Source organism: Colletes latitarsis, chromosome 13 (assembly GCF_051014445.1).
Source record: "Colletes latitarsis isolate SP2378_abdomen chromosome 13, iyColLati1, whole genome shotgun sequence".
In the NCBI taxonomy this organism is placed as follows: domain Eukaryota; kingdom Metazoa; phylum Arthropoda; class Insecta; order Hymenoptera; family Colletidae; genus Colletes; species Colletes latitarsis.
Window position 1 is genome coordinate 14,610,739 of NC_135146.1, and position 21,718 is coordinate 14,632,456.

The following is a 21,718-nucleotide window of genomic DNA, read 5'->3' on the forward strand; positions in this document are numbered from 1 at the left end:
TTGCCGTACGATGGCGGTACTATCTCTAAGAAAACTTTTTATTTAAATTAACATTTACGACCAATTTTGAGATTTTATATCAGGAGCATATGATATCCGAGGAGATGGCACAAGGTTTGGCGGTTTTCAGGAAATGATGTCATTTCAAGAACGTGATATCCGAAAAGGTGGCACCATATTCAATGTTTAACTGACAGTGAAAGGTATGCATCATAAAAACATTTGAAATAGTTTAAAATTGTATTGTATTTAATGTAAGTATACTTATTACAAGTGTAAATAACAAACGTCTTGTATAAATATATTATTCACAATTTACTCTAATTATGCATAAACCAAGTACATATTGAAAATTATATGTACTTGTTAGAATAAATGTTCAAATGTTAGAAAATTCAATCTTTTTGTTATAAATTATCTATTTCCATTGCGGGATTGTCATAAGATCGTTTTGTGTCTTGCTCTGTTTTCTGATCTTCGTCTGCCCAACTTTGTTTTTCACCAGATGCATATAAACCATATATTACAGCTCCTAGTAAATAAACTACACCAGCAATTATAAAGACGACGCGCCATTCTCCAGGACTCTGTAATTATATACTCTTTATTAATTGCTTTGTATAGTATCATATATTTTTAATCTTTTTTTGTAACTTTAAAGTTTAACTAAAAATATGTACACGCATTATAGTATAAACTTACCTTATTCTGAACAATATATCCAGTGATAATTGGACTAACAATGCCAGGCAAAGTGGCAATAGTATTCCCTATTCCCATAAGTACACTTGCATGTTTAGGAGCAATATCTAAATGATTAACTCTAAAAAATACGATATATAAGTTGATATCTCTATGTTATAATTACTCGAGTTTATGGCTTCCGGATGGATACTGCGTCTATCCGGAGCCCATGAACCCAAGTATAAATTCAGTCCACGAAAGCCTTAAAATCTCATGTAATATTAGAATTCATGATTTCTTATTCTTATATAAATTAATTATTCTGACAATGTACAAACACGTCAATAATTTCTTTGTTCTTATTATATTTGTATTTGTTTTAGGTATATGTGTGGCGCTGCTTGCTGGGCGGTTAGGAACTCGTGAGAATCGTAGGAGGGCAGGAAAGGAAAGTAGGGGGTGCGTTTCGTCCGGGCCTGCTAGTGGACTCATCTTAGTAAGGCTTTCTAGCAGGCCCTGCCTTAGACGACTGGGATACTGAGAAGTCGTTCGAGGAGTGTATAGGAGTGTAAGAGCGCGATCCTTCTAATGGTGAGCATGGAAGGTAACGCCACATATGTATATTTGGAATACGAAAAAACTTACCCGAAACCGGACCAAGCAAAGCCACCAAGGCCAACTGCTATAGTAATACAAATAATCACTCCTCCCTCGGAGAAGATGAAGCCTGCACAGGTCATAAATATCGTTTGGAATACAAATGCTCCACAATTAAATAACTTTCGCACCTACAGCAAAGATAAAAATGTATTAACAAAATGAGGAAGATATCCGTAGAAATTGTTATAAATAGCAACAAACCTGTGTAGTCGTTAAAATTTTCTTTGTTCTTAAATAATCTGCTAAGTGCCCAGAAAATTGCACGACGAGAGTCATAGCCAGATACGGTAGGGCGGATAAATACCCAGTTTTATCCAACTTGAAGTCGAGTACATCTGAAAATAAATTAGTTAAATGGAACTCATGGCTGTCGAAGATACTCGTTGAATATGTAATATCACTGACCGTTCATGAATGTCGGTAGTTGAGTGAGCATAGTGTAAAATCCCCAGTTCTCACTAAAGTGGGCTGCAATAATAGCCCAGACTGGTGGGGACGTCATCATAGCTTTCCATGGATGACTAACTTTCTGCAGAACAGAATTTGTCCATAAGAATATTTTATTTAAGTGTTTAAAAAAAAACTTACTTCCTCCTCCTTTGTCTTTCCAAGGCTGCATTTAATATATTCAAGCTCAGCTTCGGAAATGTACGGATCGTCCTCCGGTTTGTCCTTTACAATTATCCACCAGGAAAAGAACCACACGAGGCCCATTGTTCCGAAAACGTAAAATATGGAGGACCAACCAAGGTGTTCAGCCATCAAGCCAGCAACGGGCATGGCAAATACTGTACCAAGGAAACTTCCGGAGAATGCAAGGGTTGCTAATTTCGACCTTTCCAACGGAGGAGCCCATTGTGCCCATATTGCGTGTATACAAGGATATGTCACGCCCTGAATTTGAATTAATGGCTCGTGAGTCATTATTTATAATTGAACAGGGTGTCCGGTATAGAGAAACAATTATAAATCAGTTAAAATTTTAACATCATTTACCTCGCAAATTCCTTCAATTATTCGTAAAAATATTAAAATGGAGACGCTTATTTTAGCTAGAGGCGGTGTGATAATTGTGAATAAGGCTGTAGCTGCAATTCCAAGACCGAACACCCTTTTTCCGCCAATACGAGCTCCAAGCCATCCTCCAAGCAGTTGTGTGCTTATGTATCCGTAGAAAAAGGAACTCAAAACCAATCCTTGCGTCTTCGAATCCCAGTTAAATTCTCTTTCCTGCAAGTAACGCTCTAAATGCATTTAAAAATCGATGTGTTTGAAATATAATTTTCGTTCGATAGAAAACGATAACGCATCGAACTGTGTATATTAATTTTTCAAATATTCTTGACTTACGATTTATTATAGAATACCAATATTATAATACTTACATAATAAATATTTCCATGTTCATCGAGTTTTTCAACGTTCGCGGTCATTGCAACAATTGCAACGCTTAAATTGACACGTAGAATGTAAGATGTGAAGAATCCCAGAAACGCCAATATTGCGACTATGTATCTTCTTTTTTTCCAGAACATCCAGGATGATAGAAGCTCATCTTTGTATTTGACGCTGGAATATTTTCAGCATTACATTTCGAACTATGAGAAACTACGGTATCTACTAATCGAGGGAAAAAAATAATAATTTTTAACGCTTGATGTTTATTGAAATTATAGCGCGAAGAATAGAAATATTCGATTAATATAAAATGTAAGTCTCTTTTCATTTTCATTTATTAGAAACATGGCAAAGACTGCGGAATATACTAAAAACGAAAAAAATGATTTTTTTTCATTCAATTTAATTTTATGTTGTTATTTTATATATGGATGGTAAACATGCAACATTTACGTTTCGTATTCGGTATCCTTGGTTGACTCGCCCGAGGATTTCTTTCTCTCCATCGTTTCCTGAAAGGTTACTGGTTTCAAATGCAGTTCAAAGAAATCTGGTTCGCGAAGGCCAAAGAAACTGTGAACGACGCAATTTTCTACGGATTTATTGCGAGAAAATCGACCTTAGTACACTTTATTTGCAATTTGTAACGATGAACAATGAAAAAAAGTACATTCGATCGAAGTAAATTGAAATATAATCATAAATAAGCATTTTAATTAATTATGAAAGATTTTAGAATATGAAAAGCTTTTATCTTTCCAAGAAGAATGTTTAGAAAGCTGGTTCTTAATATAATTACCAATTCATTTTCCCGTCGAATACTGCATGCGTAATTCTTTTATATCGTATTATGAATAAACATAATACATACCAAATTTAAAGAATGCATAGTTCATAACAATAATAAATAAATAATATTCGATTTGTTAATGTAAAAAGAAAACCGTTTAGTCGAGTAGATAATTTATAATGGCAGCAATAAATCTAATTCTAAATATCGGAGCAAGGATTACATAGACGTTACACATGCAATGGTAGTGACCTAATTATGCCATGAAAGGAGAAAGTCCTGTACTTGAAACAGACAACGCAGTCGCAGAGAACAACGCTATATTTATAAACGTGGCAATATTATAGTATTCGAAATCTAGCGACATATTTTTAGATATTAGATAAATTATATTTATTTTTATTTTACATATTAGAAAAATTGAAAATTTAAAATTTGAAACCATTTTCCCTTTCTTTTGCAGAAAGGACAACGCAGACCATATTGCAGCAGTTACAGTCCGCTTCGTTTACGTATTTCAATACGGTGATGAAAGATGTCGTTTGGATTAATTTGTACGATAGAAGCAATGGTTGCATTCCCTTGGTCTGTCTGTACCTCATCAGAATGCACAATCAATTTTTCAAGCACACTCGTATCCATGGGAATTTTTCTGACATACTCGCGCGACATTTTCGCTGTAGGTATCGCGACACCTGTTACGCAAAGCAACAGTTGTGTTACACACGTGCGGCTCGCGCTACCAAGATATACAGTTTACGTTTGACGTTTAAGACCGACCGGTACACAGACGATAAGAATGCATTCGTACGTACCTACTTCCTCCAACCGCAATCCTGTTCATAAATTATAACGACCAGAGCAGTCGAAAAGCTGTAAATTTTCCTTTTCGATGTTTATAACATATCAAGTACTGTTCTCACTATTGTATTCGAGCTCCTTCTGGTTCGTCGTTGTTCAGCAAAGGAATATTTATTGCGATTTATAAATAATCACGGGTCGAGGCACGATTTATAAAATAATATATTTCGCGACTTTCTAATCCACGGGTGTAAAAAATTAAAATTCCAAAAATTTGGTACTCTAGTTTTAAAAATCTTCGTTTACGTTGATAATCGATACGGTTGCAATTTTGTTGAATTTTATTTTTAATCCAAATTCGAGTTATTCCCATTCGCTGTTAACAATTTCACTATATTTGTCACGTAATTTTTAACGAATACGCCACGACACGGTAAAAGATTTGAAAAGCAATCATGCCAACAAAGTACATTCGCGGTCGAGACCGAAACGATTCTCACGATGGAAAAGATAGAACTACGCTTTCAGCCGAGTACTTGGAGATTATTGATCGTCCATAAAGCCACCGTGCTACTTTCATTTCCGACATTTTGGTTCCAAGTTTCGCGCAGCAACAGGTACTCGAATAAAATCATAAAATATTATTTTGTTTACAACGAAATAAATCGAACTGATTGTGCTCCCTCTTATTTTACGTTACACAATTAAACTAGCATTATGCTATGCTTCTGGTTAACAATTACGTTCGATTGTCTTTTCAAATTTAAACGATGTTTGAATAACGTGCAATTTTAGAAGATGATGAATTTCGAACGCTATTCAAGCCAATTTGCATTGTTTTATTACCTCTTTTTAAAAGACAAATGCTTTACACTGACAGGCAAAAAACCAATTTAATACTTCATTTTGCATTATACAATTCTCGACCGACTCCCCACTACCCCAGTCGTCTAATGCAGAGCCTGCTAGAAAGTCTTATTGACGAGTCTGCTAGCAGGCCCAGACGAAACACCGGCCCCCTCCTTTTCTTTTCTGTCCTATGAAATTCTCCGAGTTCCTATCCGCAACAAAGCAGCCGCCACATTGTTAAAGAAATATGTGTAATAAGATATTCGTACAGATATATTGTATATACTACATGTAACTGTCAGGGAGTGTTATATGTAGAATGTTTCAAGGAAATCCAGTTCATTGAAGTAACTTCATTATAAAGGGGGGATCGCATATTCGTAAAAAAAATTGCGCCGGTATTTGACGAAAGAGGGTACTTGACCACCTACAAACAGGAGGAGAATGTACGCATTTGAATATTTAGATTTAGAGAATTCCGACCTCGTGGGATTAAAAGTTAGAATTCGGAAATTAAAAGTCAGTTCAGTTCATTTTCTAAGATTGACCCGAACAAACGGACATTGCGCTTTAAGTCGCCCGGTATTTCAAACACGAAGGATAAGAATTATCTTGCTTTTTACGATTCCTAAACTTCCATTCTGGTAAATTATACGATTTGTGATATCTAAGAGGCTTACAGAGCAATTAAAGACATCGAAAGAGTAATCATACCTCGTATCAGATATAATTGCTTGTGTACCAGACGATTTAGACCAGACTTAGAAAGTAGTGAGGAAAGATTTTATATTTTTTAAATATTTGTTGAATAAATTACAAAATTATTCTGATATACGCATGGAAAAATATCGTATCGATGTATATTTTCGAGATTAAAAGTAACTTTTATAACAAAAAGTCATTTAAAGATCCAAACAGATAAGAACAGGTAATCTGCTGCAGATTAAATATTAGCCGTATTAAATGTACGTAATGCATTACCGATTGTCTCGAATTATCTATTATCCTCATCGGATTTAGTGGGTAAAAATAAATTTAAAAGATAATATGTTAATAATATGAACTGAAAACATTTCCAATGTTCTTCTAAAAGAAACTCGTTCATTTTGAAAATTAACGAAACGTTAAATCGTAAAAATGAATGTGAAATAAAAACAACCGTATGCATTTGTTACACATATATATAAACTTACAACAAACAATCCTGGGAATGCAATCCATAACACACAGAAATCTCACTGTTCTACCACAGTTACAACACGTTACGCTCATCAAGTCACAAATGAGACTATTCAAAATTCTACTGCGGAGTAGTACCGATATGAAAATAATTATAACGATTTACTATCAGAGGCGTGTACATGGAATTTTGTAAACGCGAAACACGAAGCGGGCATAAGTAGTGCGGAGCGACTGACCGGAATAAATGGAAAACGTTAAATGACTATGCATTCGGTTGTGCAGGTAGAAGCTCAACATATAGGAGAATGGAAATTGGTCTCCGCGCCACTTAGAGTATCGTGTTCCTCTCGTAATGGTTCGAATATTATGCAATGCGCATACGGTATAATAATTCGTGAGTATTTTCTCACTTCCGGTCGCTGGTGTTGTCACTTTGCTTGACCTCTTAAAATAAGATTTGTCCTGAGATTTCTGGAAAAAATGTTTTCTCGCTGTAATTAATCGTGTCTTTTATGTTGTTTATATGAACGTTTTTATTCTATAAAAAAAACTTCAGATGTCGATTTGTTAAAAGTTAAAAAAGTAACAGTAACATCCGAGGCTTTTCTTTAGTAATATAGAGGGTGTTCAGCCACTCCTGGGAAAAATTTTAATGGGAGATTCTAGAGGCCAAAATAAGACGAAAATCAAGAATATTAATTTCTTGACTGAGGCTTCATTAAAAAATTATTAAAAATTTAAATTAAAAAATTTCAAATGGTTCTGAAAAAATTATTTTCGGTTGCGGGGGTCAATTACAATCATTTTTGGTGAATAGACATACCCTCGAAATCGTACCCACTTGCAAGAAAAAAATTCGAGAGTATGTGAAATTCTCTCTCCATGATAAAGGTAGAGTGTAATCGGTAGGAAGAGATAAGGATTTGAACTTAATTTTACGACCTACTGCTTTCACAAAAGCAGGAAAACATTGGTTTTCGCGATAGAGTCTAACGCTCGATTTACCATCGTCCATTTTCCGAAAAGTTTTACTCTAATTTGGACTAGATGGAAGTTAGTTTGAGCGAGGCTGTGGGACCCACTTCAGAAATGGATTCTACGCAAGAAAACAATAACAAAAGTTCATATAAAAATGTGTTCTATTTTGAAATCAATTACAAAAATAATAAAACATATAAATGAGTATAATTAAGAAATACGGATACTGCTTCTTCCGATTATTGTTAATAATCCATTATCTTGTAACTCCCTTAAAGCATCCTCGAACATCTCCCTGGTAATCATCTAATAAAGAAATTCTAATATTGTTTAAACTGTTTCTTGAATTAGTACTATCGATATAATATGAAAACTATATATATAATTTTACTGACCAGTTCAGAAGATTGTCTAATTTCACTAAATAGTTTTTGTTGACTAACTATGTGGAGTTTATTCTTGCTTCCTATAATCTTTTGTAGTGCATCACATAACTCCTTCTTCTTTTTCCTAGCTGCTGAAGATATACCAGTAGTTAAAATACTTAGATCTATTTTGCCACTTAGTGGATCAATAGCAGATTGCTTCAAAGCTTCTCGATGTAATCTATTCAAAGGGATTAAATGTTTAAATGTAATTTGAATAGTTACTAATATTAAGGATTTAATTTATTTACGAACCTCCAAGCTTCTTCAACATCTTGTAATTCCACAATAGGACTTAGTCGTACTTTAGCATGTGCCTCAGCTAATCTTATCAAAGATTCTAATTGTCTAGGGTATGCTGTTATTTGCCCACGTCCTTTTCCAACTCTTCTCATATCAACGTAAGCTTGTATTAACCTTTGTTGACTTTCTTCATTTAGAACGGGATGAACATGCTCCTTTGCAAAGACTAAATAATCACGAACAATACTTCTGTTTAGTTGTTCGTCTTCATCTTCTTCTGATGTTTTATAATATAAAGATACCATATGAGTTGCAAGCTTTTTGTCATATGTATCGCATTGTGGGTCTAATATTAAAAAAATTAAATCAAATCGCGAAAGTAGAGTATGGGGCAATTTCACATTTTCAACCACCTAAACAAAAAAATATATCTATGTACAAGTATTAATAACAAAATGTGGTAAAATTCTTTTATCAATATGGAATACAGTTCTGTTTTTATTCCATTGTGATTCGCATGGATTAGCAGCAGCAAGTATACTGGTTCTAGCATTTAACTGACAAATAATCCCAGCTTTAGCGATGCTCAAAGTTTGTTGTTCCATTACTTCGTGTAATACTGATCTGGCACTTTCGTTCATTTTATCAAATTCATCGATACAACATATTCCGTTATCTGCAAGTCCTAACGCTCCTGTCTGCAGAATCAATTGTCTGGTCTCTGGATCTTTTGTTAGATAAGCTGTTAAACCGACAGCACTAGAACCTGCAATGTTTATTTACGTTAATGTTTAATTGTATATTCTCAATTAAAACTACTTATGTTCATTTACCTTTTCCACTGGTGTATTGCGATCGTGGTACCAAATTATAAACATATTGCAATAATTGTGATTTGCTTGTACCAGGATCGCCACAGAGTAATATATTAATATCAGGACGAAAATGTTTCCCGTATATAGTAGAAGGTTTCCTAGTTCCACCAAATAATTGTAATACAATTCCTTTCTTTACATCATTATTTGCATATATACTGGGAGCAATATGCTGTGCCAATCGTTCGTACACATCCTTTTTTTGCGATAATATCTTCAAAATTTCTATTCTCTCAGTTGTAAAATTGTGTTCTTTTCCATCTTCTTGGTCATATAATCTATAAATTATAAAAGATAAATAACCAGATGAAATTATCCAGCTATTTTTAGAGTAGCTAAGTAGATTAGCTCACCGTTTAGAGTCGTATTTCCTAAAATGCACTACATCCACATATGTTCTATAAATGGCTTGCAAAGTATGTTCAAAATTGGGCTTGTGTGTAGCTGCTCTATAAATTCCAGTAACAGAGACTCGATCCCCAGGCATGACCGAGTCTACTAAATTATTATGGGCAAATAAAACAATAGTATGCGGAGTCTGTCCTTGTGGCATCTCGTCCGGAGCCTCTTGTAACTTAATCATTTGTTTATCAGAAAAATGACTTAAATTATGTATCAAAGTAAAAGAATATTTATGCGCGCAATGTGCACATATCGTAGGTTCTTTTGTCCTTCCTTTTTCGATCTCAACAAGAGTTGTAAAGGCACAAACACTGCATTTAAAATAAGCTTCTCGTATTTGTGGAATTAGTATCGATACTCTGATCACCATTCCTGGTATTGTAATTAATTGATCCACGTCGGAAGGATTTAAGTCTCTCATCGATTTAACTTTAGTTACATTAAAGGGACGCACTTGAATCTGGTGTTCTAAAACTGCTGCTGGAAATTTATCAAAGAATAACTCATTTGCTGCCATATCTAGTGTAGGGATCACCTCTTGGGGATAAGAAATTAACTGTTGATAAAGATGCTCGTCAAATACTTTTACATGAGCGCAATTAACGTTTAGGTATGGTTCTTCTAAGGTCTGTATTTCCTCCAATTTCTGAAGATATAACGGTTCTGATAAATTTATGTTTTCCGGCAGTTCGTCGTTTTCTGCATCCGGATCAATAAATTGTTTAAAAAACGATTTGAATTGTTCTTTGCACTGATTTATAAGTACATTTGTGCCCCAAACAACCATATGTGGACCTGTTGTCTCACTCTCTGATGTTCCCGGAGCTCCTTGTATTTCTGGAATCTGTTATTATAATTAAATTATTAGTTTATACCACTATAATCATAGTTATAATAAAGATTCACTCACTGGATCTTCTACTGTAAATTGACGCAAACGTCTATCTGTATTAATATCGGGTCTATGTCGAATCGGAGTGCCTCGGATACCACTTCTCGGAGTACGAATTGATCCTAAAGAACTTGGAGTGCCATAATTTACAGGGGAAGACAATTGTAACCCACTTTCGGATCCAACAATTGGTCCAGAATGATCTGTAAGATGTTCACCAGAACCAGCAGCACTATCCCGCTCAGAAGAAGCAACAATTGTTGCAGCTTGGTGTGGAAGATCTAACATATTTTGTCGCGTGCCACTGGTGCCCCATCGTAATGGAGTTTCCACATTATTATCGACTCCATTATGAACTGTAGTACCTTAGATTAAAAATTTGTGAGGTTACGTTTTACAATTCTAATGAAAATAATGATATATAGAACTACGTAATTCTAACATAATAGTGATCCAGGATATAGCAAGCATAAATAACCTTAAGTAAAATACTTACGAGGTGTACCAAAAACAGGAGACCTTATTTCTTGTGTTCTACTACGAGGAGTTCTATTTGGACTATCTGTCGTCGACGAATTTACAGGACTCGACATTACTTTTATTTTACTCTTCAAATTATTCCAGCGTAAAGAATGTTACGGAAAATTATTTTCCCGCCTTTAGTTTTCTTTTATAATTAATGTAGAGTGGAATCAAATATTTCTAAACTTATTATAGTGTAATAACTCCTACACGCACCACCAGAGGACTTTAGTGATGTGACACCAGGCCATTTGCGGAGAAAAACTCTCTATACGCCCTACGGTATTAGGTTAGGTATAATTTCTAGTCATAGGATATTATTGAGATTACTAGTTGGTAAACCTAGTTTTAAGAAGACGCGTACGTTCACACGTGGAAGCCTTTTGTTTCTCAATGTAAAAATGTACAAAGAAGAAGGAAGTGGTCGTACACCGAGGAAATAAAATCGTTTCGATAAGTCTCTCTCAATTTGACAACAGCCAACAGTAAGTACAATACACCTAGTGATGACTAGAGATAGCTAGAACTGCTACTTGTGAATCACGAGTGATTCGATCATGTTTATTTCCAATTACGATGATTTTTCGTAATCGTTTCTGATTAATAAAAGAATTTTAACTATTGAATAAAAAGAAATTTTTTTTTATTATTCCTATATATAAACGTACATATGTATATTATTTCAGATATCACTTCTGATATATCTGGCAACGTGTAACGATTACTACTGGCTACTGTCAGCCTCTGGTGACCTCTCCCAACTTCTGCTGGCCTCTGCTGACCATAGCTTATATTTCTGACAATGTATAACGATTACTACTGACTTCTGCCAGTCTCTCCCAACTCCTGATGACTTCTGCTGACCACTGCTGGTCTCTACATACTTCTATTGGTGGCAAACTTGAGTTTTCAAGGTAATATCATAAAACTGTTTCATCCAGTTATACCTCTTTTTATTTAAAGTATAAAATAAGGAGTACGAGGTACTAGGTATGACTACATGTATTTTTGAATTTTCTTACAGGGCTCTGCTGGACTCTACTGACCACTCCTGATTCTTCTGACAACGTGAAATGATTTCTACGAGCTATGGCCAGCCTCTACTGGCCTCTGCTGACCAACACTTATATTTCTGACAACATATAAGGATTACTACTGACTTCTGTCACCTCTGCTGGCCTCCACTGACCGCTGCTGACCACTCTTAATACTTCTGACAGCGTATAACAATTACTACTGTTTAATGTCACCCTCTCCCAACTTCTGCTGGCCTCTGCTGACCATAGCTTATATTTCTGACAATGTATAACGATTACTACTGACTTCTGCCAGTCTCTCCCAACTCCTGATGACTTCTGCTAACCATTGCTGGTCTCTACATACTTCTATTGGTGGCAAACTTGAGTTTTCAAGGTAATATCATAAAACTGTTTCATCCAGTTATACCTCTTTTTACTTAAAGTATAAAATAAAGAGTACGAGGTACTAGGTATGACTACATGTACTTTTGAACTTTCTTACAGGGACTCTGCTGGACTCTACTGACCACTCCTGATTCTTCTGACAACGTGAAACGATTTCTACGAGCTATTGCCAGCCTCTACTGGCCTCTGCTGACCAACACTTATATTTCTGACAACATATAAGGATTACTACTGACTTCTGTCACCTCTGCTGGCCTCCACTGACCGCTGCTGACCACTCTTAATACTTCTGACAACGTATAACGATTACTACTGTCTACTGTCACCCTCTCCAAGCCTCTGCTGGTCTCTGCTGACCATAGCTTATATTTCTGACAACGTACAACGATTCCTTCTGACTTCTGTCACCTCCGCTGGCCTCTGCTGACCGCTACTGACCACTCTTGATACTTCTAACAACGTACAACGATTACGATTACTACTGTCACCCTTTCCCAACTTCTGCTAGCCTCTGCTGACCACCCCTTATATTTCTGACAACGTACAACGATTCCTACTGACTTCTGTCACCTCCGCTGGCCTCTGCTGACCGCTGCTGACCACCCCTTATATTTCTGACAACGTACAACGATTACTACTGACGTCTGCCACCCTCTACTGACCTCTATCAGCATCTCCAGGCCTCAGCTGACCCCTGCCAACATCTCCCGACGTCAGCTGACCACTGCTGACCACTGCTGACCAGTGCTGATCAGTGCTGACCGTTGCTGACAACTTGTGTCATGATATAATGTAATATAATATGTTTTTATGTATTAAACTGTTGTATAATGTAAATTTATTGCAATAAATAATATAATTTCAAAGTATTCTATGTATTCTCATCATTTTTTAGCCTCCTTTCACTCTCCAAATCATTCCCTTAGTTAGAAAACTTTTTAAAAGGTTTCGGAGTGTCTTATAAGTTCCCCGGAATGATTTCAAACTTCCCGCCGCCAGGAATTTCTGCGAATTCCTGGAAATGACGTCATTTCCAAGAATTCCGCAAAATTCCTGGAAATGACGTCATTTCCAAGAATTTTGCAAAATTCTTGGAATCCCCAAGATACAGAACTTTTCGGCAAAAATTTTTAAGTGCTATTACGTAATATTACGTAACATTACGTAACGTTACGTAACATTACGTAACGTTACGTAACATTACGTAATCGCCGAAAAATTCCGGCCACGAGAAATTTCCAAAAGTGCTGTTACGTAATATTACGTAACATTACGTAACGTTACGTAACATTACGTAATCGCCGAAAAATTTCGGCCACGAGAAATTTCCAAAAGGGCTGTTACGTAATATTACGTAACATTACGTAACGTTACGTAACATTACGTAATCGCCGAAAAATTCTGGCCGCGAGAAATTTCCAAAAGTGCTGTTACGTAATATTACGTAACATTACGTAACGTTACGTAACATTACGTAATCGCCGAAAAATTCCGGCCGCGAGAAATTTCCAAAAGTGCTGTTACGTAATATTACGTAACATTACGTAACGTTACGTAATATTACGTAACGCCTTTGCCGAAAAATTCAGGCCGGAATTTTAGCAGCCGCCTGAAACTTCTTGGAAATTTCAGCAATTCCGAGAAGTTTCAGGGACGTCGGTAAGTTTCAGGGATCCGAGAATTTCCTGGAATTCTTGGAAATGACGTCATTTCCAGGAATTCGCAGAAATTCCTGAAGGCGGGAAATTTGAAATCTTTCCAGGGAACTTAGAAAATTTTAAAAGATTCGGAATATTTCATAATATTACATTTTATTCAGTTATAGTGCAATATATTACATTAGATTACATTAGATTACATTAGATTACATTAGAATACATTATATTGCATTACATTACAATTATATTATATTATATTACATTGTATTATGTTATATTACAATTATATTATATTACATTATATTATATCATGTCAAGAGATGGCATGTATCTTATAACTAAGGGACTAATGTAGAGAGGAAATTTTTATTGAATTTGCATCATCTATTGCCATAGAGTTACATTAGACAAAGCTTTAATACATATAAATATATTATACTATATTATATCTTGAAGAAATTGGTTGAAAATGTTTGAAGAGTTGTCAGCAACGGTCATCAGTGGTCAGCTGACGTCGGGAGATGCTAGCAGAGATCAGCAGAGGTCAGCAGAGGTCAGCAGAGGTCAGCAGAGTCCAGCAGAATCCAGCAGAGTCCAGCAGAGTCCAGCAATCGTTCCATGATGTCGTTAGTTGTCAGGAGTGTTCTTCTTTTGTCAGCACTGGTCATCAGAGGCCGGCAGGGGCAATTAGAAATCAAGAGTTGTTTGCAGGGTTCAGTAATTGCAGTGGTCAATTCTGATCGCAGTTGCATTCGTGCATTTGCAGTTAAATTCACTCAGTTATTCACTTATACTTGTATCAATAATGCACATACATATGTACGCTGATAGATACGAATACCAAATAAAAATATCTTTTTTTTTCAATAATTAAAACATATAATTTCACAAAATTTTTGTTTCATTATGGCACTTTGCTTACGTGAGCCTACATAGGTCGGAAAGTTAAAATACCTGAGCAGTCGAGATTGCAAATAGTATGGCGTTGACGTGACGTCGATGTCAGTTGTTCCAGAGCGAGAAGGCAACTGTGAGCCTTCCTCTCTCGACTCCTACGAGACTATCCGAAATTACTTCGGGCAGCTTCGGAGAATCGAGTAAGAGGTCGTGTGTCAGTTTGCCTTTGTCGACTCTCCGAAACTCTACGAGCTCACGTACGTGTGATCTGGTCAGTGTGAAAAAGTGGAATGAGGTGTCTCCGATGCACCCACGGTTCCATCTGACATTTCTGCTCTGAACTCAACTTTAATTTTTAATACGACAAAACCGTATACATTACATGTGTGCGAGACCTGTGGACCAACTGGTCAATATAATAAATAAATATATATGTGCAGAGGTGATGTAAGGAAACATTGTTAATAGTATTAATCGTTTTAATTATGTGAACAACTTAAAAAGTAAAATTAATTTTCATGTATTATAACAGTATATTGTAGAAGCTTTTAGGTTATTATTATTTAAGTTATAAATTGACGTAAGTGATTTTGTGTTTTCATTATATATGCTACATATTTTAGTTATTTACAAACTATCTAAAATAACAATTTATATATATGTAATTTAGTGTTATAATCCATCAATTGTCCACAACTTCTTAAAACAACAAAGATTTTTTTTAATTTTCTGTAATTTGTAATGTATATACTTTACAATTTGCAGATGAAATAATGCATACTACAAGAGCAGATACTTCAGAACGAAGATTTGAAATACAATGTAAACTGGAAGCAGAGATCGCTTCTTTAGAATTATTAAAGGAAGCAGAAGAAAGAAGTAGAAAATTAACTAATAGTGTTGTAGGAATTCTTTCTTCGTTGGAGCAACGTCTCGCTACATTGCGTCGTACCATCCTTCCCGTGTATAATGAAACAGGAAATCTTCAAGCACAACAGCAAAGTGTGTGCTATATCATAAATTGATTAAAATTAGTCAAAGTTGCTTTAATAATTCCTTTGAAACTCAAAATTTTAATTTATTTATTTTATTTACAGACATAGAAAGAACTTTGAGTGCTTTAGATCATGCTATTGGATATTATGGAGTATGTCAAGAAGTAGAAGGAATGGTGCAAGCAGGCCCAGGCGGGTCTGGAGACTTGGATAGTTTCTTGGAAGCGATGAATCGTCTTTATAATGCCCAACGTTATTTTCAAAAGAATAATCCCAGTTCCGTAGAACTAGAAAATGTGACAAGTTTATTTGGCGTTGGATTGGATGCTTTATATGCAGAATTCCACGATATTTTAACTAGACAGAGTAAACCAATTCTTCCGATAGTACTTTTGGATTTAATTGGTTCGGATGAAGATACTAGCGGCGAGGATGCACCACAATCTCTTTGTCCATTACCGGAAAGCATTTTGGGAGATTTACTTAAAATTGCTGGGTGGCTTGAAGAAAGAGGACATCGCAGACACGTTAAAATTTACGCATCAGTACGCTCTACAATTGTTTCGAGATCTTTACAGTTGTTAAAAGAACATCAGAGGAGTGCCAGCGGTGGTAGTACGCATGCAGGAAGTCCTTTACCAGTAAGAAGATTATAATATCAAAATACGCCCCTTATATTTTATAGATTATTAGTTATAATTGCATTGTGTGTTATAGAAAGCAAAATTTGGTAATAGACATTCATTAGGAAACCAGGAGGCTTGTGGGAGAAGAGCTTCTAGAAGATTACAGCATGCTCTTGAGAAAAAAGCCAGCAGAATGTTATTAAAAGCTTCGCAAACTACTGGCTTGGGGTTGTCCTTAACTACATCTAGAAAACCACCACCGCAATTGTCTGGACATTGTGTAGAGGACACAGCACCAGATGAACAAGAAATGGAAAATTATCTACTATTAACAGTTGGTCTTCATAAACTTATGCAAGCAGAACGATCACTAGTTGCCAAGATTTTGCCAACTACTTTGCAAGCACAAGTTTTAGAAGCTACTGTGCGTGAAGCTATGGATCTTGTAGCTCACGATGGCGAGAGTATAGCAACTCGTGCCAAAAGGTGCATTATACGGCGTGATTTTTCAGCAGTATTAGTAATCTTTCCTATTTTAAAGCATCTTGGAGAACTAAAACCTGACTTAGAGCGCACTGTTGAGGGTTGTGATTATGCTCTTAGATCAAAATTTACTTCTGTGCTTAATACTCTAAACATAACTGTACGTTATAACAATGAAATTTTCACGTATAAGTTTTATTCAAATTTTATAGTGTATAATTCAATAATGTAGGGAGCAAAAGCACTGGAAGACTTTGCTGAAAGTGTACGGAATGAGTCCAACTCAGTTTTACCTAAAGACGGTACCGTAGCAGAAAGTACAAGTAATGTTTTAGTTTTTTTGGAACAACTAGCAGAATACGCAGATACTGCAGGAGTTGTTTTAAGACGTAGCACTGATATGGAAGGTACTATTTCCATGAAACAAACAGAGAACATGTACAAAATTGTTCTGGGCACTTATATTAGTTAGTATAACATTTTTACATTTAAAAATATTGTTGAAGAAGTATGAGATTTAACACGATCTTTTTGTTTCAGAAAAAGTATTAGCACAGTTAAATTTAGCGCTCTTAAGTAAAAGCGATACTTGTTATTCAGACGTTGCGTTGAGAACTCTCTTTCGATTAAATAATCACAATCATGTTGTGAATGCTCTACGCCGTAGTTCTTTAATGGAGCTGCTATTACTAGCAGAACCTAGTGCAGAGCAAACGTACAATGATCTTTTGCTACGTGATAAAACTAATTACGTTTTCACTACTTTCGCGAAAGCACGTACCTACCTTGAGCAACCCTTTGATGAACCAGGTTTATATCTTTGAATTCTTTTACTTTGTATGCTTTTAAATTAAAAAATTATTTTTATTTATTTTACACATAATATGCTTTAGCTGTCTACAGTTATTTCAAGTTTTTTAAATGTAATGAAATAAAAAATAAGTGAATTCCGTAAACGACGTCCATTTTTAAAAATGTTAAAAAGAAGATTGTAAACGTTTTATTATTTTCCCAGGGCCAGGTGCAAAAACATTGAAAGAGAAATTTTTGGGATTCACAAGAGAGTTAGAAGATGTTGCAAAGTGTCAGCGTTCTTATTCTGTACCTGATGCTCGATTACGAGAAGAATTACGCAGTGAACTTCAACAAGCCATTGTCCCTCTTTATACAACTTTCCATAACAAATACCATGGAATATCATTTTCTAAAAACCCAGCCAAATATATAAAATATACTCCGGAACAGATATCAGCATTGATCGACACATTCTTTGATACAACAGCATAATGAATAACTAGAAGAATTTAATAAACACCCATTTAATAAAGCATATTTAGTTACAGTATTTATGATATTTTTTTATGGACTGAATCTCCACTTCCCAGATAGATTGCACAGGTTAATGGATCTACGACGATTGAAATAGATCTCGGTCCAGCCCCACTTTACATATATATTTATAATATATATATAAAAAACAAATAACATTCGATTTAGATTCAGCAGCTTATACATGTAAAATGATAGTAATAGGAATACAGTTTGAACTTTTACCATTTATGTACAATTACTCGCTATAGAAGAATTCCTTTCTCTGTCTTTCTCTCTTGGCTTTTATATGCACTCTTTCAAACATTCACTCATCCACACTAATTTTTCCCCTCTGATATTAATTTTTTGTATTTTATCTCTTTAGCCATGTTGTGCGTATCAATTACAGCAGAAACTGTAGTAACATGAAAACGCAGCAAAGAGGCAAAGAATTAGAATCACACTTGTATTGCTCACCTCTAAAACTTAGATGACTATGTATCTTATATCATGGTATGTATATAGTAATATTAACCAATTTAGTTAAAGGTGGAATTCATTTTATGCGATTTGCAACTGTATATTTACTATAAAATATATATATATATATATAGTAGAGATTATTCTACAGAAAGTAGTACTAACGGGCAGGTGTGGTACCTCATGAAAAAGTACATTAAAAACGTAATCAAAAATTGTTTAACGAGGCTTCGTTACATTTGGCTAACTGTAAACCTTGATTTTATGCATTCCAGAATAGACATGTACAACTTAAATTCATTTCTGACTTAAACACTGACAAGATCATGTAATTTGAAAATGAACATGAAAAGAATTACATTTTAAGAGTGTTTGATGATATCCTTTAAAGAACTCATTAGTCGGGTTAATGTCGTTCGGGATTATATATCTCTTGTACAAACAGTAGCATTTTTGCCACGTGTGTTGTGATTAGTACAAAGTGTATAAAATATATAAAGTCATATGTGAACTTGGAAACAAAATATTTCATGAGGAATCACTCATATCAGTTTATGTATATCATACAACATATTGTAGATATACATATAATTGACTCCAAATAGAATTATTAGAAAGATTAACTCATCTGAAAGAAATATTTATTATAGAAAAATAACATATGTAAAAGATAAATTGTTGGTTAATAATTTTGCTCCACTGATCGCTTTTTATACCAAAAATTTAAAGAATGGATAACTTTTTACCTAAAATATACAATGCAAAATTGAATAAAATGATTTACCTTTATGATTAAATTGATTAGTATCTAGTGTGTGCATGAACGCACGTATATAATAATGCTTGTTTTCTTATGATTCATATGTAGTAACTAATATTAGTAACACACTCTAGTATACTGTACATTATCAGTTCAGTTTTCATTTGGCTTCATTTCTCTGTTCGGAACATTTAGCTAATGTTCAAAACACACATATATTTTTTCCTTTTACCTTTTTATACGCATTATACAAATTGATTTGTGCGCTTTTATGGCAGATGCTTGTAGAGAGATGAATCATACAGACAGCGGTTTTTTGTTTTAATCAAAATTAGATGTCCTGCTGCAATCGAGTCCGATCGGAGGAGGGGTTATACATTTATACGTGCTCCACCGTCATCGGACATTTAATATTATAGAAGGAAACACCTGCGTTTTGGTTTTACTTGTAGAACAGGGCATAATACTGCACGGATCGCTTCGTCGAATACTGTTTTCAATCCTTTTTGAGTTAAGGCTGAACATTCTAAATATTTCACTGCACCGATCTCTTTTGCCATTGTCAAACCCTGAATAAAGAAAATATTTATTTTAATTTATTACTAAATCAATCGTGAACGATAGTAATACATGCCTGTGGGTACGTAATTGGTGCTAGCTTCTTATCTTTTAATCGCTCGATTGTTTCTTTGTCTTCGCGTAAATCCAGTTTAGTCCCTACTAAAATAATCGGAGTAGGTGGACAGTGGTGACGAACCTCCGGATACCATTTAGCACGAACGTTTTCAAAACTGGCTGGGTTAACCAGAGAGAAACAAATCAAAAAGACGTCTGTCTGGGGGTAAGACAACGGTCTTAATCTATCGTAATCTTCTTGGCCCGCTGTATCCCATAAACCAAGATTGATCGGTTTGCCATCGACCATAACATTTGCGGAATAATTGTCAAATACAGTCGGAATATATTCTCCAGGAAAGGCATTAGTAGTGTAGCTTATGAGGAGGCATGTTTTACCTACAGCTCTGTAGAAATTAACCAATTAAAGGCAATTAAATCATCTATATAAATATATACTATAATCCAAATAAGAAGGTTATTTATGCGTTAAATAAAAGTAGAAAATTTTTATCGAAAAATGTTAATGAAAAAAATAATTATTACAAGAAAACTTAACACGGGCATAAGAGAGGGGGAAGAAAGAAAAGACGTAGCAAAAGTGAAAGATCCAAGTGATGAATTATCAAGAATTCAACTATAATTAAAAAATAATATACTACTTGTCATATTAAATATTAAAAGATCGGTAAAAAAATTTATAAAAATGCATTCAAGGTAATATCGGGTGTGGTGCTTGCTTTAAAATAGTTCTGATCGGGAAAACCAATCGCCAGGATCTTTAGATCTCTAGATCGAGTAATACTAAAATAGGAAAAGTAAACATATCAACATAGATTATAATAAGTTTGAAAATACTCACCCATCTCCTACGACAACGCACTTAATGGCCTGCATCCTGAAGGTTGGGAACCGTTCACAAGTAGAAATATCCACGTAAATTCGCAGGAAGGGAGGCTAGTTCGATTTGCGGAGTACGAAAGATTAAGAGAGACAGAGAAGTTGAGTGCCGTGAAACAGGGAGAGGAATATAAAAGGGGATGGGTAGAAGAGAGATAAATAAGTAGTGTTAAACGTAAGATAGAAAAAGATCATAAAACGAGAGGAAGGGTAAGTTAGAGAGAGCGAAAGAGAGAAGAAGGAAACTGTAGAAAAATCAGAATAAACAAATGTTCGTTTTAATTTGCCCTTGTTTTGTAGTGGAAACCACAGTAAGGGGGCCTTTCATTGAATGCTGCACTCCTGACCTCGATTTGTTTCCTCATTGAATACGTTTACACGGTCCGAATGTACACCGCAGTTACAACATCGATACATACGTAGTCAAATTGATTCCAACAGACTCTGAACACTTTGAGGGGAAAGTCACCAGTACCGAGTTTACCACCTCTTCTAGTGCTCGGTGGCTACGTGTATAGACATGCAGAATAATTATACCACAGAATAATGAACATACAGAAGTTTCATTTCGAGGCGGTACCTTTGATGTAGTTGGCACAAGATACAGTTTTCTTATACGAGTGCGCATTCGTCTGCGCATGACCGATGTTTAAACGAGGTTAAAACATAATATCGAGAGACGACACATTAATAAATTGAAATAAGTTTTTGAAATATAATCTATTTCAAACGTAATGAATTCTTATCGTCGATAGTAAAAAGTAAAATTAAAGAATTAAAATAATTTTTTTTAAATTATGTATAACTTTATATAGTCCGACCCGGGAAATTTCAAATACCCGACACACTCTAAGTGTTTATATAGCCA

At 35.0% G+C, this 21,718-nt stretch overlaps 4 protein-coding genes and 1 long non-coding RNA gene across 7 annotated transcripts; 2 read left to right on the top strand and 3 right to left on the bottom strand.

Moving 5' to 3' along the window:
- Window positions 1-228: 228 nt before the first annotated feature.
- On the bottom strand, window positions 229-4,875 carry Mfs9 (major facilitator superfamily transporter 9). The gene is made up of 11 exons (XM_076780451.1): window positions 4,348-4,875; window positions 4,130-4,227; window positions 3,196-3,254; window positions 2,730-2,913; window positions 2,341-2,574; window positions 1,933-2,238; window positions 1,750-1,873; window positions 1,546-1,679; window positions 1,330-1,472; window positions 703-823; window positions 229-587 (listed from the first exon to the last, which is right to left on the bottom strand). The coding sequence occupies exons 2-11, from the start codon at window positions 4,202-4,204 to the stop codon at window positions 408-410; spliced, it is 1,560 nt and encodes a 519-aa protein (XP_076636566.1). The 5' UTR covers window positions 4,205-4,227; window positions 4,348-4,875; the 3' UTR covers window positions 229-407.
- A 2,636-nt stretch (window positions 4,876-7,511) lies between these two features.
- Dpa (disc proliferation abnormal) lies at window positions 7,512-10,839 on the bottom strand. Its single transcript, XM_076780450.1, has 8 exons — window positions 10,676-10,839; window positions 10,198-10,544; window positions 9,239-10,131; window positions 8,844-9,163; window positions 8,499-8,776; window positions 8,023-8,423; window positions 7,738-7,948; window positions 7,512-7,648 (listed from the first exon to the last, which is right to left on the bottom strand). The coding sequence occupies exons 1-8, from the start codon at window positions 10,770-10,772 to the stop codon at window positions 7,553-7,555; spliced, it is 2,643 nt and encodes an 880-aa protein (XP_076636565.1). The 5' UTR covers window positions 10,773-10,839; the 3' UTR covers window positions 7,512-7,552.
- A 207-nt stretch (window positions 10,840-11,046) lies between these two features.
- On the top strand, window positions 11,047-13,028 carry LOC143349387 (uncharacterized). Its single transcript, XR_013080905.1, has 4 exons — window positions 11,047-11,186; window positions 11,388-11,615; window positions 11,726-12,114; window positions 12,225-13,028. It is a non-coding gene; the product is annotated as an uncharacterized LOC143349387 (long non-coding RNA).
- Window positions 13,029-14,985: 1,957 nt separating this feature from the next.
- Window positions 14,986-18,295, top strand: Exo70 (exocyst complex component 7). 3 transcript variants are annotated; one of them, XM_076780984.1, is made up of 7 exons: window positions 14,986-15,122; window positions 15,446-15,682; window positions 15,778-16,316; window positions 16,393-16,944; window positions 17,017-17,251; window positions 17,325-17,594; window positions 17,800-18,295. In XM_076780984.1, exons 1-7 carry the CDS (start codon window positions 15,113-15,115, stop codon window positions 18,069-18,071), a joined length of 2,115 nt encoding a protein of 704 aa, XP_076637099.1. In that variant the 5' UTR covers window positions 14,986-15,112; the 3' UTR covers window positions 18,072-18,295. The 3 variants fall into 3 exon arrangements, with proteins under 3 accessions (XP_076637099.1, XP_076637100.1, XP_076637101.1); XM_076780985.1 differs by having other exon boundaries at window positions 14,995-15,127; XM_076780986.1 differs by lacking the exon at window positions 14,986-15,122 and adding an exon at window positions 15,128-15,260.
- A 142-nt stretch (window positions 18,296-18,437) lies between these two features.
- Rac1 (ras-related protein Rac1) lies at window positions 18,438-21,299 on the bottom strand. Its single transcript, XM_076780987.1, has 3 exons — window positions 20,813-21,299; window positions 19,970-20,357; window positions 18,438-19,904 (listed from the first exon to the last, which is right to left on the bottom strand). The coding sequence occupies exons 1-3, from the start codon at window positions 20,845-20,847 to the stop codon at window positions 19,749-19,751; spliced, it is 579 nt and encodes a 192-aa protein (XP_076637102.1). The 5' UTR covers window positions 20,848-21,299; the 3' UTR covers window positions 18,438-19,748.
- Between the last annotated feature and the right edge of the window lie 419 nt (window positions 21,300-21,718).